The sequence below is a fragment of the Conger conger genome, chromosome 4 (genome assembly GCF_963514075.1).
Source record: "Conger conger chromosome 4, fConCon1.1, whole genome shotgun sequence".
NCBI lineage: Eukaryota > Metazoa > Chordata > Actinopteri > Anguilliformes > Congridae > Conger > Conger conger.
The window spans coordinates 60,361,288-60,374,126 of record NC_083763.1 but is presented as its reverse complement, the minus strand read 5'-3'; the positions used below and the strand labels follow the sequence as shown (position 1 = coordinate 60,374,126).

General features: G+C 47.3%; 1 protein-coding gene across 1 annotated transcript in view; it reads left to right on the top strand.

Moving 5' to 3' along the window:
• cntnap2a (contactin associated protein 2a) overlaps window positions 1–12,839 on the top strand; it is a 329,215-nt gene that overhangs the window by 207,135 nt on the left and 109,241 nt on the right. The window contains exons 11-13 of the mRNA XM_061239599.1: window positions 862–968; window positions 2,163–2,282; window positions 12,230–12,430. Coding sequence (XP_061095583.1) covers window positions 862–968; window positions 2,163–2,282; window positions 12,230–12,430 — 428 coding nt within the window. The remainder of the gene's footprint in view (window positions 1–861; window positions 969–2,162; window positions 2,283–12,229; window positions 12,431–12,839) is intronic.

Here is a 12,839-nt window from a genome sequence, read left to right as displayed (position 1 = left end):
CTTTAGCACAGCCACACTTCAGTGTGCTAGAGTCAAAGCCTGCCCCTGAGGAGTGACACATTAGAACTACAGAGGATGTGTGTGAGAGAGAAAGAGTGCGTGAGAGAGAGAGAGAAAGAGAGAGAGAGAGAGAGAGAGAGAGAGAGAGAGAGATCAAAATGCAGACTTTGGATGAACAAACAAACTATCCGGACAGAGACTTGAGGGCAGAATTATACACACAAAGATATGCTTGCTTTCACTGGATCTATTTGCTTGGAGGTATCAGATTTTGAGCTCTCCCAATAGCCATTTTGAAGAGCTTGTTGACACATCCGTGCCCAAATGCAGCAGTGGAGAGGGTCCCTGATGAGCAAGGCCTGCACAACTCCAGCAGATGATGCATAAGGCAGTTTAGGTGGAGGCAGTCCAGCGGGAGAGGACTGAAACAGATATACTTGGCCAAATGCCTGCAGGCAGAAATGAAGGCAAGTTATTGTTAATTCACAGACATATGTTATACCGTTGGGAGATTTTTTTATTGTGATCGCCTTCATTTCTTTTTAATCTGTGAAGAATGAAACGTCTAAAAAGAGCATGGGCATATCGGGTGCTAATCATTAGCGCTGAGAAGAATCTGCTGAAAGAACAGTTAATTTGCTTGAAATGTGATACCATAGGCACCTGGGATTTTTTTTTTTTTTTACACGGCAGTACAGCAGACAGATGGGGAAAAAGCAATGCAAAGTACTCTTTCATTATAACTCACCCTTCAGTATCTAAGACTTATTACAGCATCGCAAAATGGCGGCTGTGGTTTTTCCATTGTGAATAATGTTATAGTCCACTAAACGAGTGCTGTGTTTCTCTTTCTCTCTCCAGGTGCATGCCCAACCACTGTGAACATGGCGGCAGGTGTGCCCAGAGCTGGGACAGCTTCAGCTGTGCGTGTGATGGGACGGGCTACTCAGGAGCCACGTGCCACACCTGTGAGAGAGCCTCTGAACACATTATTATCATTATTATTAGTTTTTTTGTTTTCATTGGTCAGCTTTTTACTACACTCACACCTATGACTCTGGTAGTGGGATTGAAATGAGACTGCACAGCAAGCATTGTAATTGTCTTCACACTGGATGTCTTGTGTCCAGTGTTTGTTTAAATCGAAACAGAATATTTACCCCCAAAAGCATTCACCTGTGCTTTCCTCACCTGTCCTCCCATCACTGTCCTGTTATCAGCACGGACATATGTGCCTTAAGATATGTGTTGAATTATGTGTTGCATGTAGGATCATTCTGTAATACATGGGTAGAGCTCAGGTTAAATGTAAGGTTACTATCTTAGACTGTAACAAGCAAAACCCCTTTGGTTGTTCCAAGTCACCTAAACAAGGCATTTTAATGATTAAGGTATTTAACCAACCTTCTTTCATTTGGGAAAATGTTATAAGCTTGTAAAAATAGAAATGTTGTTCTTTTAAAGTAACTGTTGACTGTTATATGAGCAAGTTGCCCATTTTAAAGTTTTCTTCTTGCTATTTAGTCATTATTATAGAAAATGTGTGCTCTCGTGGAAAGCACAGGGTACCAGTTTATGTGACCAAACTATCTTTAAAAGTCACAAGCATCTGCCAAGTGCCTTTTTGTGTACAACATGGCAGTATCCAGATCTTCGCACCATCTGTGTAACTCTGTAAAGGTTAGCAAAAAAAGTACCAGTCAGGATTTCTTGCCTTTTCTATTTACTATTCTGCTGTCTGTGCAAGACAAGGGCCTGCAGTGGAGATACAGAAAAAAAAGCTTACGATTTTATTTTTGGCCTAGTGTGTACTGTTTAAAAAAAATACTTTTCTTGTATTCAGTAGTCCAATACCCGGTTGTCCTCTAGTGCTACATTTCATACATATTGCAGTATAGCAGGTAATTGTGTTTTTTTTAATCCTCTGGTCTCATACATGTGTCTGAGATTTACAAAGTTAACTGTCAAATGCAAATAGGGTTGATTCTTGCTCATTATAATTTTATGTCATACTGATGACATACTTTTTTTTATCTTATCAAAAATCAGTTTTTTTTGCAGCAAAAAACCCCACTGTAGCAGAGTAAGGTCACTCCACTAAAATGGTTCCTCCTCAAGTGGTTGTAAATTTTGTAATTGTTTTGTTTCCTCCTCTGGTGCAGCGGTTTATGAACAGTCCTGTGAAGCATACAAGCACCTGGGCAAAATGTCAGAGACCTACTGGATTGACCCAGACGGGAGTGGTCCCCTTGGTCCTTTCAGGGTCAACTGCAACATGACAGGTAAGAGACCGGTAATTATGTAATTAAGTAAAGTAATGATGTGTAAATAAGCATGCATTTGGTCGATCTTGTGTTGGCCCTCGAGACTCAATCAGAAGTGCTACGTTCGGGTTCCAGATCATCAGGGCTATCACTGCATCATTGACTGGTACTTCCACTAAAAATGAGCCAGCAGGGAGGCACTCTAATTCATTTTTTTATTTCTAGATGTGCGTATCACAACCTTTATTCAAGGGCCAATGAATTCACTCTTTCCACTGCGGAAAAGGGCCATTTCAAATCAAAAGGTCTGGCTTACTTTTGACCACATGCTCCTCACTAATTGGAAGGGAAGTATTGATATTGTTACCAGATATAATTCCTGTGTGCACAATTCTCTGGCCTTCAGCTGGCAGGATGGTGAGGGAAGGCGATGAGACAAATTCTGTTCCTTCTTATCACATTTATTAAAGAGGCACTTCTGCGATAAAATATGAGTTGCAAATAGAATTTCAACAGATATTTCATTACAATATGACAGCCTTCTTTGCAACAGATGAGAACTTTTCTTCTTAAACTTTTCTTCTGTTATACCTAACATAGTTGCATTATATAAAAATAAATATATGTTGTATCTGTCAAGAGCCTTTGATCCCTGAGCTTCCCATGGTTGTGATTCAGTTTATGTGGAACATAACACAATAAAATAATTCACAAAAAACATATTTGCCTTGAGGACCGATGAGTAAGAGTTAGAGTATCCCTAACTAAACTATCAAAGCAATGCCAGGGGCACATGCACTAATCAATACTGGATGGGTTTACTGCCCTATTCTCTTGAGAAAGCTATTCCATATTTAGATCAGAAAGACAGTATGTTTTGTACACTATTGCTTTGTTGGGTGTGACTTGTTGTGATATGTGTTATTTCATGTTGTCTTATTTCGTTGTACTTTGTGATTTTTTTTTCATCAAGCTCAACATGTGCAATATGATGAAGTCTGTATTTGAGGTGTGAATACTATGTCTTCATACATGATGGTGCCCTGAAGTGAGACAGGTCTTTAGGGCTGCTGTAGAATTGACAGTAATCTAAGTGTGCTTGCACTTGTTTGAAATTAACACCACATTAGAGATGGAGCCCTGCTTTGGCACTCATTTTCATTCTATGGAAATGAGACCAAGTATAGTGCTACTTCCTGGACTTACATCCGCATTTCATACTGGAGGCTGGCATCAACATCCCTGCTCATAATGGATCCCAAGCCAACCGTAAGACTGGCAAAGCCTGTCAATTTCAAATGGATGTGGTGATTTATTGGGTGTGCTGAAGTGTGTCATACATTGCCTGGCAACCCAGAAGGTTAAAGTAAATTCCATACAGCTGGTTGTGACGATATAGTGACTGATCAATAAGGAGAAAGATCACAAACCTCGCCTCTGTGTCCACTCGTTCGTGACAGCACCGATTAAAGCCTGTTTCATTTTCACACCGCACCTTCAAGAAACAGTCCACCTCACTTTGCACATTCTGATTTCCTCATCACAGTCAGCACAGTGGTCATGCATATCCAAGACCATACGCAGAAGTCTTCAGAAACCGTAGATGAGAATGCAAATAGCAGGTTGAAAAACTTTAACCTGGTCCAGTCATATTCATCTGGTTCAATATCCTTTCATTCAGTGTAAGCTCAGTGTAAACCTGCTCAGTTTTGCCATGAGGCTTGGTCAGATCTATTATCAATGTGGGTTGAGTCCCCTTATTTGAATTAATTTTGGCAGTGGAGGTGTGCTTAATTAAACAACATGAAAAAATGGACACAACAAGAATTGAAATAATTCTCGTTGAGGGGTGGCCTGTAGCATAGTGGTTAAGGTAAATGACTGGGACATGCAAGGTTGGTGGTTCTAATCCCAGTGTAGCCACAAAAAGATCCCTTAACCTTGCATTGCTCCAGGGGAGGATTGTCTCCTGCTTAGTCTAATCAACTATATGTCGCTCTGGATAAGAGCGTCTGCCAAATGCCAGTAATGTAAATAATGATAAAACAGTTTATTGAAAGGGAATCGGAATAAACAGTTAATGTGAAATAATACATGAATATGAAAATGGAATAAATGACACAGACCAATAATTTGATTATTTAGGAGTAAATTATGGAAATGAATTGCTTATCAGGGTGAATTATAATTTTGTTATTCGCTAATGTACAGTTTCGCATCATTACCATATACAAACAAGAGTCAATTTGTTTTACAGGTGAGTGGTGACTAAGACGACACGATTTGATGAGTTGGTTTAATAATTCCCACTATTTAAAATAAGTACAAACAAAAAATTGTGATTTAAAAAAAAACATTTGGCTATCATCAAGCACCATTGTGTTCAATACCTCCTGGTCAAAGGACAGTTCTGCAGCCGGTCCAGATCTTGAGTATGTAGCCTCCTTGGTTCTGGAAGGCGTCTGAAGTTGTAATGACAGACGCAGGGAGAAGAAGGTTCCTCGGTGCCCCTAGTGAAATTAGCATGGATATATTCAGGTGTGTACAAGGCAACGCCATCAATATTTCTCCTGGTGAAGATAACCGAGGGGCAGATGCATCTCAGTTATTTATTAGGATGCATCAGTGCTCTGCCGGAGACAGACCCCCTTCATAACGCAGAGGCAGTCAGTACGACAGCGGAGCCACAGCTTGGCACCCATTAATCACGCAGCACTGCTGCCACACTGCATTGCTCTCACACCACAGAACACGTTCAGCTGCCTACTTGCCACAGCCTGTCAGATGTGAGTTTGTGCTCGGAATGGTATTTTCTGAGATCGTTCTAAAGTAATGCATGTGCCTTCGCATCTTTTTTACATTCCTTCATATTTATTTCAGTTCACACAAACTCCATACAAACGTGACATTTTTCTAACGCAGTGTTTTCTAAAGGACACCTATTTTATAGTAATTACAAATTAATTAGGCATGTCTACGGCACTTAACAGTGAATCATATTTCAAAAGATACTTGTCCCATCATTTTTTTATATGGCCATGTTATCTGTTTTAAGGTTAAAGATATACTGTATCTTATCATTCAGTACAGCTCACTTTTCTGACATGGGCTTCACACCTCCACTTTACCCACTGCAGGGCTGGAGGTCATTCTGCACTTTCTTCAAAAGCAGTTTATCATTGGGCATATCGGCATGTTGAAACACACAGATTACATTATGCACATTCGATGTTACACTAGAGAGTGGATTAAAGCAAGCGCAATGCCGTACTCACACAATTCATGCAGACCTGCTTGTTGCTGTCAAAACCCAGTAGACATAACAGTACTGTAGATACAACAGAAATGGGCTGCATGGACATTAATGTAAAATAAATGACATGAAAATGGCTGTGAAAATGTCGATGGCCTCCCTGAGACATTACCATTTTATAATTGCCATGTGCCATTTTGAAAGGCATGACATTTTAATTAGGAAAGCTGTAAGGTTCTGTGAGAATGAAACATTTTACCATTTCAAATCCCATTGCAGTATACCCCCTTTGGGTATTAATTTACAACAATTTTCAATTAAGGGCAATATCAATGTCTTCCGGGTACAGTGGTACCCATTGTTCTATGAGTTATTAGCGAGCTTTAAGCTCTATGGGAATTGGATTTTATCCAATCTCGAGACTGAAAACGATCTACGCAACGCCATCTTGATGGCCAATCAGGGCAAAGATGCGCTTTAGCGACCGAATTTGCATACGGTGGCTATATAAGCGACATCGCAGGCCGTCATTCTTTCTTCGAGACAAATTTTCAGCGAAGTAAAGAGACAGGGCCTGTGAAGCTTAAAGCTCGCTAATAACTCATAGAACAATGGGTACCACTGTACCCGGAAGTTCTATTTCTTTATTAGCTTCACTTTAAGCTCTATGGGAACCCTATAGCCCACGCCCTGTCGTCAACATCAGCCCCCTGATGCAGAACAACAGGCGATGGCAGTGATAGCCAATCAAGAGGGGCTCCCCTCAATAGCCAGCCCTTTTTTATGCATGAAAAAAAAAAGGGGGACTGTATAAACCGAGGAGCCACAACCATCCCCAGCGCTCGGTTCATGTAAACCAGCTACCGAATACCCAAGCCGGGAGATGGCCAATATAAACATGCACGCCTCTAGCCACCGCGTAGAGGCGTTGCACATAATGTGTTTGAGCAGCAGCTACGTCCGATTGGACGCTGAGCTCAGGACTGCATGCGCCACCGACGGTGTCGATGCATCCAGCAGATAGAAACGCACAAAGGCGCATGGCGAACTCCATGACGCCGCTGTACAAATGTCCTGCACACTGACCCCTTTAAAAAGTGCCCGAGAAGCTGCCATGCTTCGAGTAGAGTGGGCGCGAACCTCCGACAGAGGGGGCAAGCCCATACACTCATACGCCCAGTTGATTGCGTCAGTAAGCCAATGGGAAAATCTCTGTGCCGTAACAGGTTTTCCCTTAGCAGCAGCACCATAACAGACAAACAGCTGATCTGCTTGTCGAATAGGCTGCGAACGTCGTACGTATATCGACAGAGCACGCACTGGGCAAAGTTTATGCAGCATAGCATCCTCCTCATCGTCATGAGGAGGGGGCTTGAAAGCCACCAGGTCCAATACCCGTGAGCGGAAGGACGTGGTGATTACCTTCGGGGTAAACGCAGGGTTCGGTCTCAGCACGACTCTGTCAGATCCTGAAAAGGAGAGACAGTCCGGGTGCACAGACAAGGCGCATAAATCGCTTACTCGCTTAGCAGAAACTAGCGCAGTAAGCAGCGCTACCTTAAGGGACAAAGCTCTCCACTCAACGCTCTCCAGCGGTTCGAAAGGAGGGCTGCACAAGGCTTTTAGTACCACCGTTAAGTCCCACTGCGGAACACGGGGTGGGGCCACGGGTTTCAGACGCCGGACGCCCTGGATAAAACGCTTTACCAGGGGGTGGGCAGCCACCGTAGAGCCACTATAGCCAGTATGGCACGCAGAAATTGCGAAGACATACCCCCTTAACGTGGACAAAGATAACCCCTTATCAAGTAGGCTCTGCACAAAGTTGAGCACTACGGATACAGGGCACACCAGGGGGTCCTGAGAGCGTTCGAGACACCAAGTCTCGAAGGCCTCCCATCTGCCTTTATAAGCCATTGTAGTTGAGATAGCGCGAGCATGCTGTATAGTATTTACAGCTGCCTCGCTCAATCCCATGTTCACGAGCCTGCTCCTAACAGGGGCCAAGCCGTGAGGCGCAGCCTGCTTGGGTGGGGATGAAAAATGGTCCCCGCCCCCTGAGACAGGAGGTCCCGGCGCTGGGGAAGTCGCCACGGGACGTCGGTCAGCAGCAGGGCTACATCGGCCATCCACTGTTTGTGCGGCCAATCTGGCGCGATCAAAATCAGGGGTTTCCTCTCCTCTCTCGCTTTGGCTAGTACCTGCGGTACCAGACCAAAGGGAGGGAAGGCATAAAGGAGGCCCTTGGGCCAGCAATGGGCTAGCGCGTCCACTCCCAGTGGGGGCGAGCCGGTTGCTGTCATCGCAAACCATAATGGGCAATGCGCATTCTGTCGGGAGGCGAATAAATCCACTCTCGCTTTCCCAAAGCGTGACCACACCTCCGCTACCACGAGTGGGTGAAGACACCACTCTAGGGGGGAGGGACCGCCCCGAGACAAGAGGTCTGCGCCGCAGTTCAGCTGCCCCGGGACGTAGAGCGCCCGTAAGGAGCGAACTCGCGGGTATGCCCAAGTCCAGATCCTCACCGCCAGCCGGTGTAGATGTGGACATTTGGTGCCGCCCTGTCGGTTTACGTAAGCGACTGTCGCTTTGTTGTCGCTTCTGATTAGAACGTGTCTGCCCCGAAGAAGGGGTTCGAAACGTTGTAATGCAAGCCATACTGCTGTGATCTCCAGCACATTGATATGAGGCAGAGGAGGGTTCCACAACCCGCTCGCCATCATTCCATTGCAGACCGCCCCCCACCCCTTGGTGGAGGCGTCTGTGTATACAGGGACATGAGTGGAGATAGCGCCCATTGGCACACCGACACTCAGCATTCGCCCATCTCGCCAGTGCGAGAGTGCTCTCACAACCGACTGCGGAATGCGAAACAGCTTTGCGCGGTCTCTCATTGGATCGAAATGCATTCGCTTGAGCCAGAGTTGCACCGGTCTCATGCGTAGCAATCCCAACGGAACCACGGCGATTGCTGCCGCCATTAAACCCAACAGGCGCATAATCGTGATTCCACTGATGCAGCGACCTGGGAGAAATCGGCAAGCGTGGCCTCTCAGGGAAGCAATTCTCTCCTGAGAGAGACGCGCCGTCATTGACAATGAGTTCAGCCGGAGCCCTAGGTACTGAACACACTGGCTCGGGGTGAAAACACTCTTGTCGCGGTTGATGGTGAAACCCAATCCTTCGATGTGGGTTATCAGCATCTCTGTGTGTTTCGCAGCCAACTCCCTGGAAGGGGCTAACACAAGCCAGTCGTCCAGATACGTTAAAACACGTATGCCCTGTTGTCGCAACGGGGCGATAGCAGCCCGCGCCACCATTTCGAAGGTGCGGGGTGCCAGGGACAGACCGAATGGGAGTTTGGTAAATTCGTACGCTCTTCCCAGAAAAGCGAAACGAAGGTACTGCCAATGGCGCTGCACAATGTTCACATGGAAGTAAGCGTCTTTTAAATCTACGAGCGTGAACCAGTCCCCTTGGCTGATTGAGCTCATTACGCGCTTGTGCGTTAGCATCTGAAAACGTCGTTTCACCAAATGACGGTTCAGAGCTCGCAGGTCCAGTATTGGTCTCACACCGCCGTCTTTCTTTGGAACGAGGAAATAAAGGGAATAAAACCCTCGCATTTCGTCGTGTTTGGGGACTAGGCGGATCGCGCTTTTTGCCAAGAGAGTCTCTATCTCTTGGGAAAGTGCGCTGTTTAGATGCATGGGCATATTCGTTTCCCTTACTCCTACAAAAGGAGGAGGGGGGACAGCGAACTGTAACGCGTAGCCCGCTCTGATTACAGTACTGAGCCATGGCGTCAGCTTGCACTTCCGAGTCCAAGCACAAAGGTTGAACGCGGACCTGGTTGAAAGCAGTGCAGACTGTACCACGGGCTTCTGAATCTGCAGAAGCCCGGCTCTTAAGTGGGGGCGGGGTCGAATTCGAGCCAGCGACCTGGTGCTTATCTGTGATAGGCCGACGTAGAGTCCTGGCCGGCTTCGATTCTGAGCCGGCGAGGACTCCAATACTGCCTGAATGTCGGGGAAAAAGGCCCCTTTTGACTGAGAAATCACCAAGCGCTGATGCCAGCTTTGAGGCAGAGGGCAAGGGAAATGTTTGTGTAACAATAGGGGGAGTGTGCTTCGTGACTGTAAGGGCGAAACTCGCTCCCGAGTAGGCGCTAGTAAAGTCAGTGATACAGGAGGGGTGTCCGGTCCACTCGACCGGATCGCCTCTATGACACTCTCCCGCGGAGATTCAGGAACGCTTCTGGGCTTTCGATTGAGGCGGGTGAGCCCTGGGTGCAGCAGGGTTGAACGGCTTCGTCCAAGCCTTGCCGCTAGCAATAGTGGTAGCGTCTCTGCGGCCACCGGGCTGCTCCTCAATTGAGCGCCGGGCTGACGACACAGGAGTGCGGCGAGTCTTAGACCACGAACGGCGATCCTGGCGTCTTGCATCTGAAGCAAGAGGCAGGTGCTTCTGCAGAGTGAGTCTCTCCTCATCCAGTCGCTTAAACCTCGCTATCGCTTCGGTCACCGCTGGACCGAAGAGACCGTCGAGAGAGACTGGGGCATCGAGGAGGGGGACCTTGTCCGCTTCAGGGAGTGCCGAGTTCGCTAGCCATAAGTGCCGGAGAGAGGCTACACTCCAGCCCATAATCCGTCCAAAATCCTGTGCCAACCCCTGGGTGAGGTGCAGGATTGCGCCCGCGTTCTTCCTCAGCTCGGCAGAAACATCATCTGCGAGGGAGGAAGTAAGGGACTCGATCAAGTTCGTCTGTGCTATCGCTAGGATAGCAAGATTGTTCGTTGCATCGGCGCCTTGGGAACCGCAGATAAACGAACGTTCAGACAAGGCAGCTGATATCTGCCCAGACCGAGTGGGAAGGTTAGGCTTCCTTGCGCTCCACCTTGCTGTGGGGGCGAGGAGATGAGTAGCCAAGGAATCTTCGAGTCGCGGAACCCCCTCCGTCTGAAGCTTTTGTCGGCCTGACACCACCGTGAAAGGCGAAAAAGACACTACCGGGGCTTTCGTAGAGAAAGGCTTATCCCAGGTTAGCTGCACGTAGTGCTGCACAGACGGGCAGACGGGGGTCGGTTGCACACCGTGCCTCGGTGTGTCGCGCCTGTACACTGGAGCCACCAGCTGGTTTACAGGCGCTGCAGGAGGAGGGGGCCAGGGGAGCTCCGCTCTGGTCGCCGCCGCTTTCATCACGACCGGAAAGTCTTTCAACAGGGAGGGGTGGTGCTCCAACTCACCCGTCGCCGTTGGGATAGCGACAGAGCCGGAAGGCTCCAAACTGTCGTCTGGAAGCATCTCCTGGTCACTAGAGTGGAGAAGGAGGTCGTCGTCCTCGTCCCCAGAGCTGTTAGCGAGGGTTAGGAGCGCCTCTTCCAGATGGGCCGTGTCAGACGGAACCCTGCCATCGCGCAGGTTCGGTCTGTCCTCCTGAGAGTGCATGGCAAAAGGCTCCGGGAAGTCAGCCCAACTGGCGTCTTCGCGGTGCATGCTTGCCCGGCGCAGTAGCTCCTGCGCCCCGAGTGCAGCGCAGGCGGTGCAGGTCACCTTAGTTAAGGCCGCGAGAGCGTGGGTCTCGCCGAGACACATAACGCAAGCAGTGTGAGGGTCCGTACCCTCCACGGCTGCGTCGCACCCTTGGCACCGCTTCATGGCGAATCTTCGAGCTCGACGTCGTCTAGCGAGGGCCTTTGAGTCGGGAAAAAAAGCTCCTTCCTCACAGCGGCGCGTTTCTGCTCGCAGACGAAGAACTTCGGCGTGGTAGAAACGTAAGTCTCCAGCTAGGTTGCTAACCTTGCGCTGAAAATTTGAGAAGAAAGAATGACGGCCTGCGATGTCGCTTATATAGCCACCGTATGCAAATTCGGTCGCTAAAGCGCATCTTTGCCCTGATTGGCCATCAAGATGGCGTTGCGTAGATCGTTTTCAGTCTCGAGATTGGATAAAATCCAATTCCCATAGAGCTTAAAGTGAAGCTAATAAAGAAATAGAACTTATGTTTTATACAATTTCTCCACATTTCCATCATATGAAAAATTTAATTCAGTTAATCATTGCATTGGGATGCTTTAACAGTTCTAACAGTCATTTCACTGAACAAAATCAATTTCAGTGTTAAAGGGTGTGTGCCATTAGCCTATATATAATAATGCCTTGATTCAGTAAAGATCCTTGTTAAAGGTACATATATTATGAGTTTACAAAGCTTCCAAATCTATTTCAGTTAGGTAGCAAAATGACTTGGGAAATATCATTCATAATGTAATGCTGTGCTGAGGCGCATTAAACCTTAGCTCAACAGAGTGACACGCCCTACAGTCTGGTATCGAATCCTGCCTGTGCCAATGCTGATTCAGACAGGGTTGGCCCACTTACTGTTCAAGAGTGATTTCTTTAGTTCATCTGGCAGCAGCTCTCTGCAAATGTAGTGCTCCGATTCGAAGCCTGCGCAACTCAACTAGTGAACTGCAGAGCGAAAAAAACGAGATGTGAGCTTGTGTGTCTCCAGAACTGAGGGCAATATTTCAGTCATCATATGTGCACTCTGCACTGCAAAGAAAAAGTATTATGAAGAGTTAGTAAAATAAATGCAGAAATAAATCACTCGAAAAATGTGACTAAATTATAATGTTTGGCCACATCTACTAGCCTAGTGATATACGAGTAAAACTGGTGTGCTGCACGTTGCCTTTTTGCCCCCCAGAGGACAAGGTATGGACCACGGTGATGAACAACCTCCCTGCGCAGACGTCTGTGACCGGCTCCAGCAGAGAGAAGAGGACGGTTCTGCAGCTGAACTACAGCGCATCCATGGAGCAGGTGTCCGCCATCACCAGCAGCGCGGAGCACTGCGAGCAGCACGTGGCCTACGCCTGCCGAACGTCCCGTCTGCTCAACACCCCCGGTGAGTGTGTCCGCGCTACCCTACGTCTGCGTGTTTCTGCGAGTCTGCGTGTTTACGTGAGCCTGCGTGTTTCTGGGTGCATGCGCTGGTCTGCGTGTACGTGTTTTTTTTTTTGGGGCTTTATTTTGACAAGAATGCCATGATGTAGAGACAGAATCAGTGTCATATTTACACTCTTCTGGCATGTTGTTAGGCTAATGATACAAGCTCATTTGTATTGCCTACACAGGAAGCAGAAGGTGTTGGACAGAGTGAAGCTCATACCCAGATTTGTGTTGATGTTGTCAAGCGGTCCAGATTGTGCCGTGTGTTTCCAATGTCGACCATGTGGTGCTTCGGCTTTCGCGGTTGGGTTGTAGCGCTGACTTTCATGCTCGGCGTTGTCTGATCAGGAGAGATTGAAGATAAT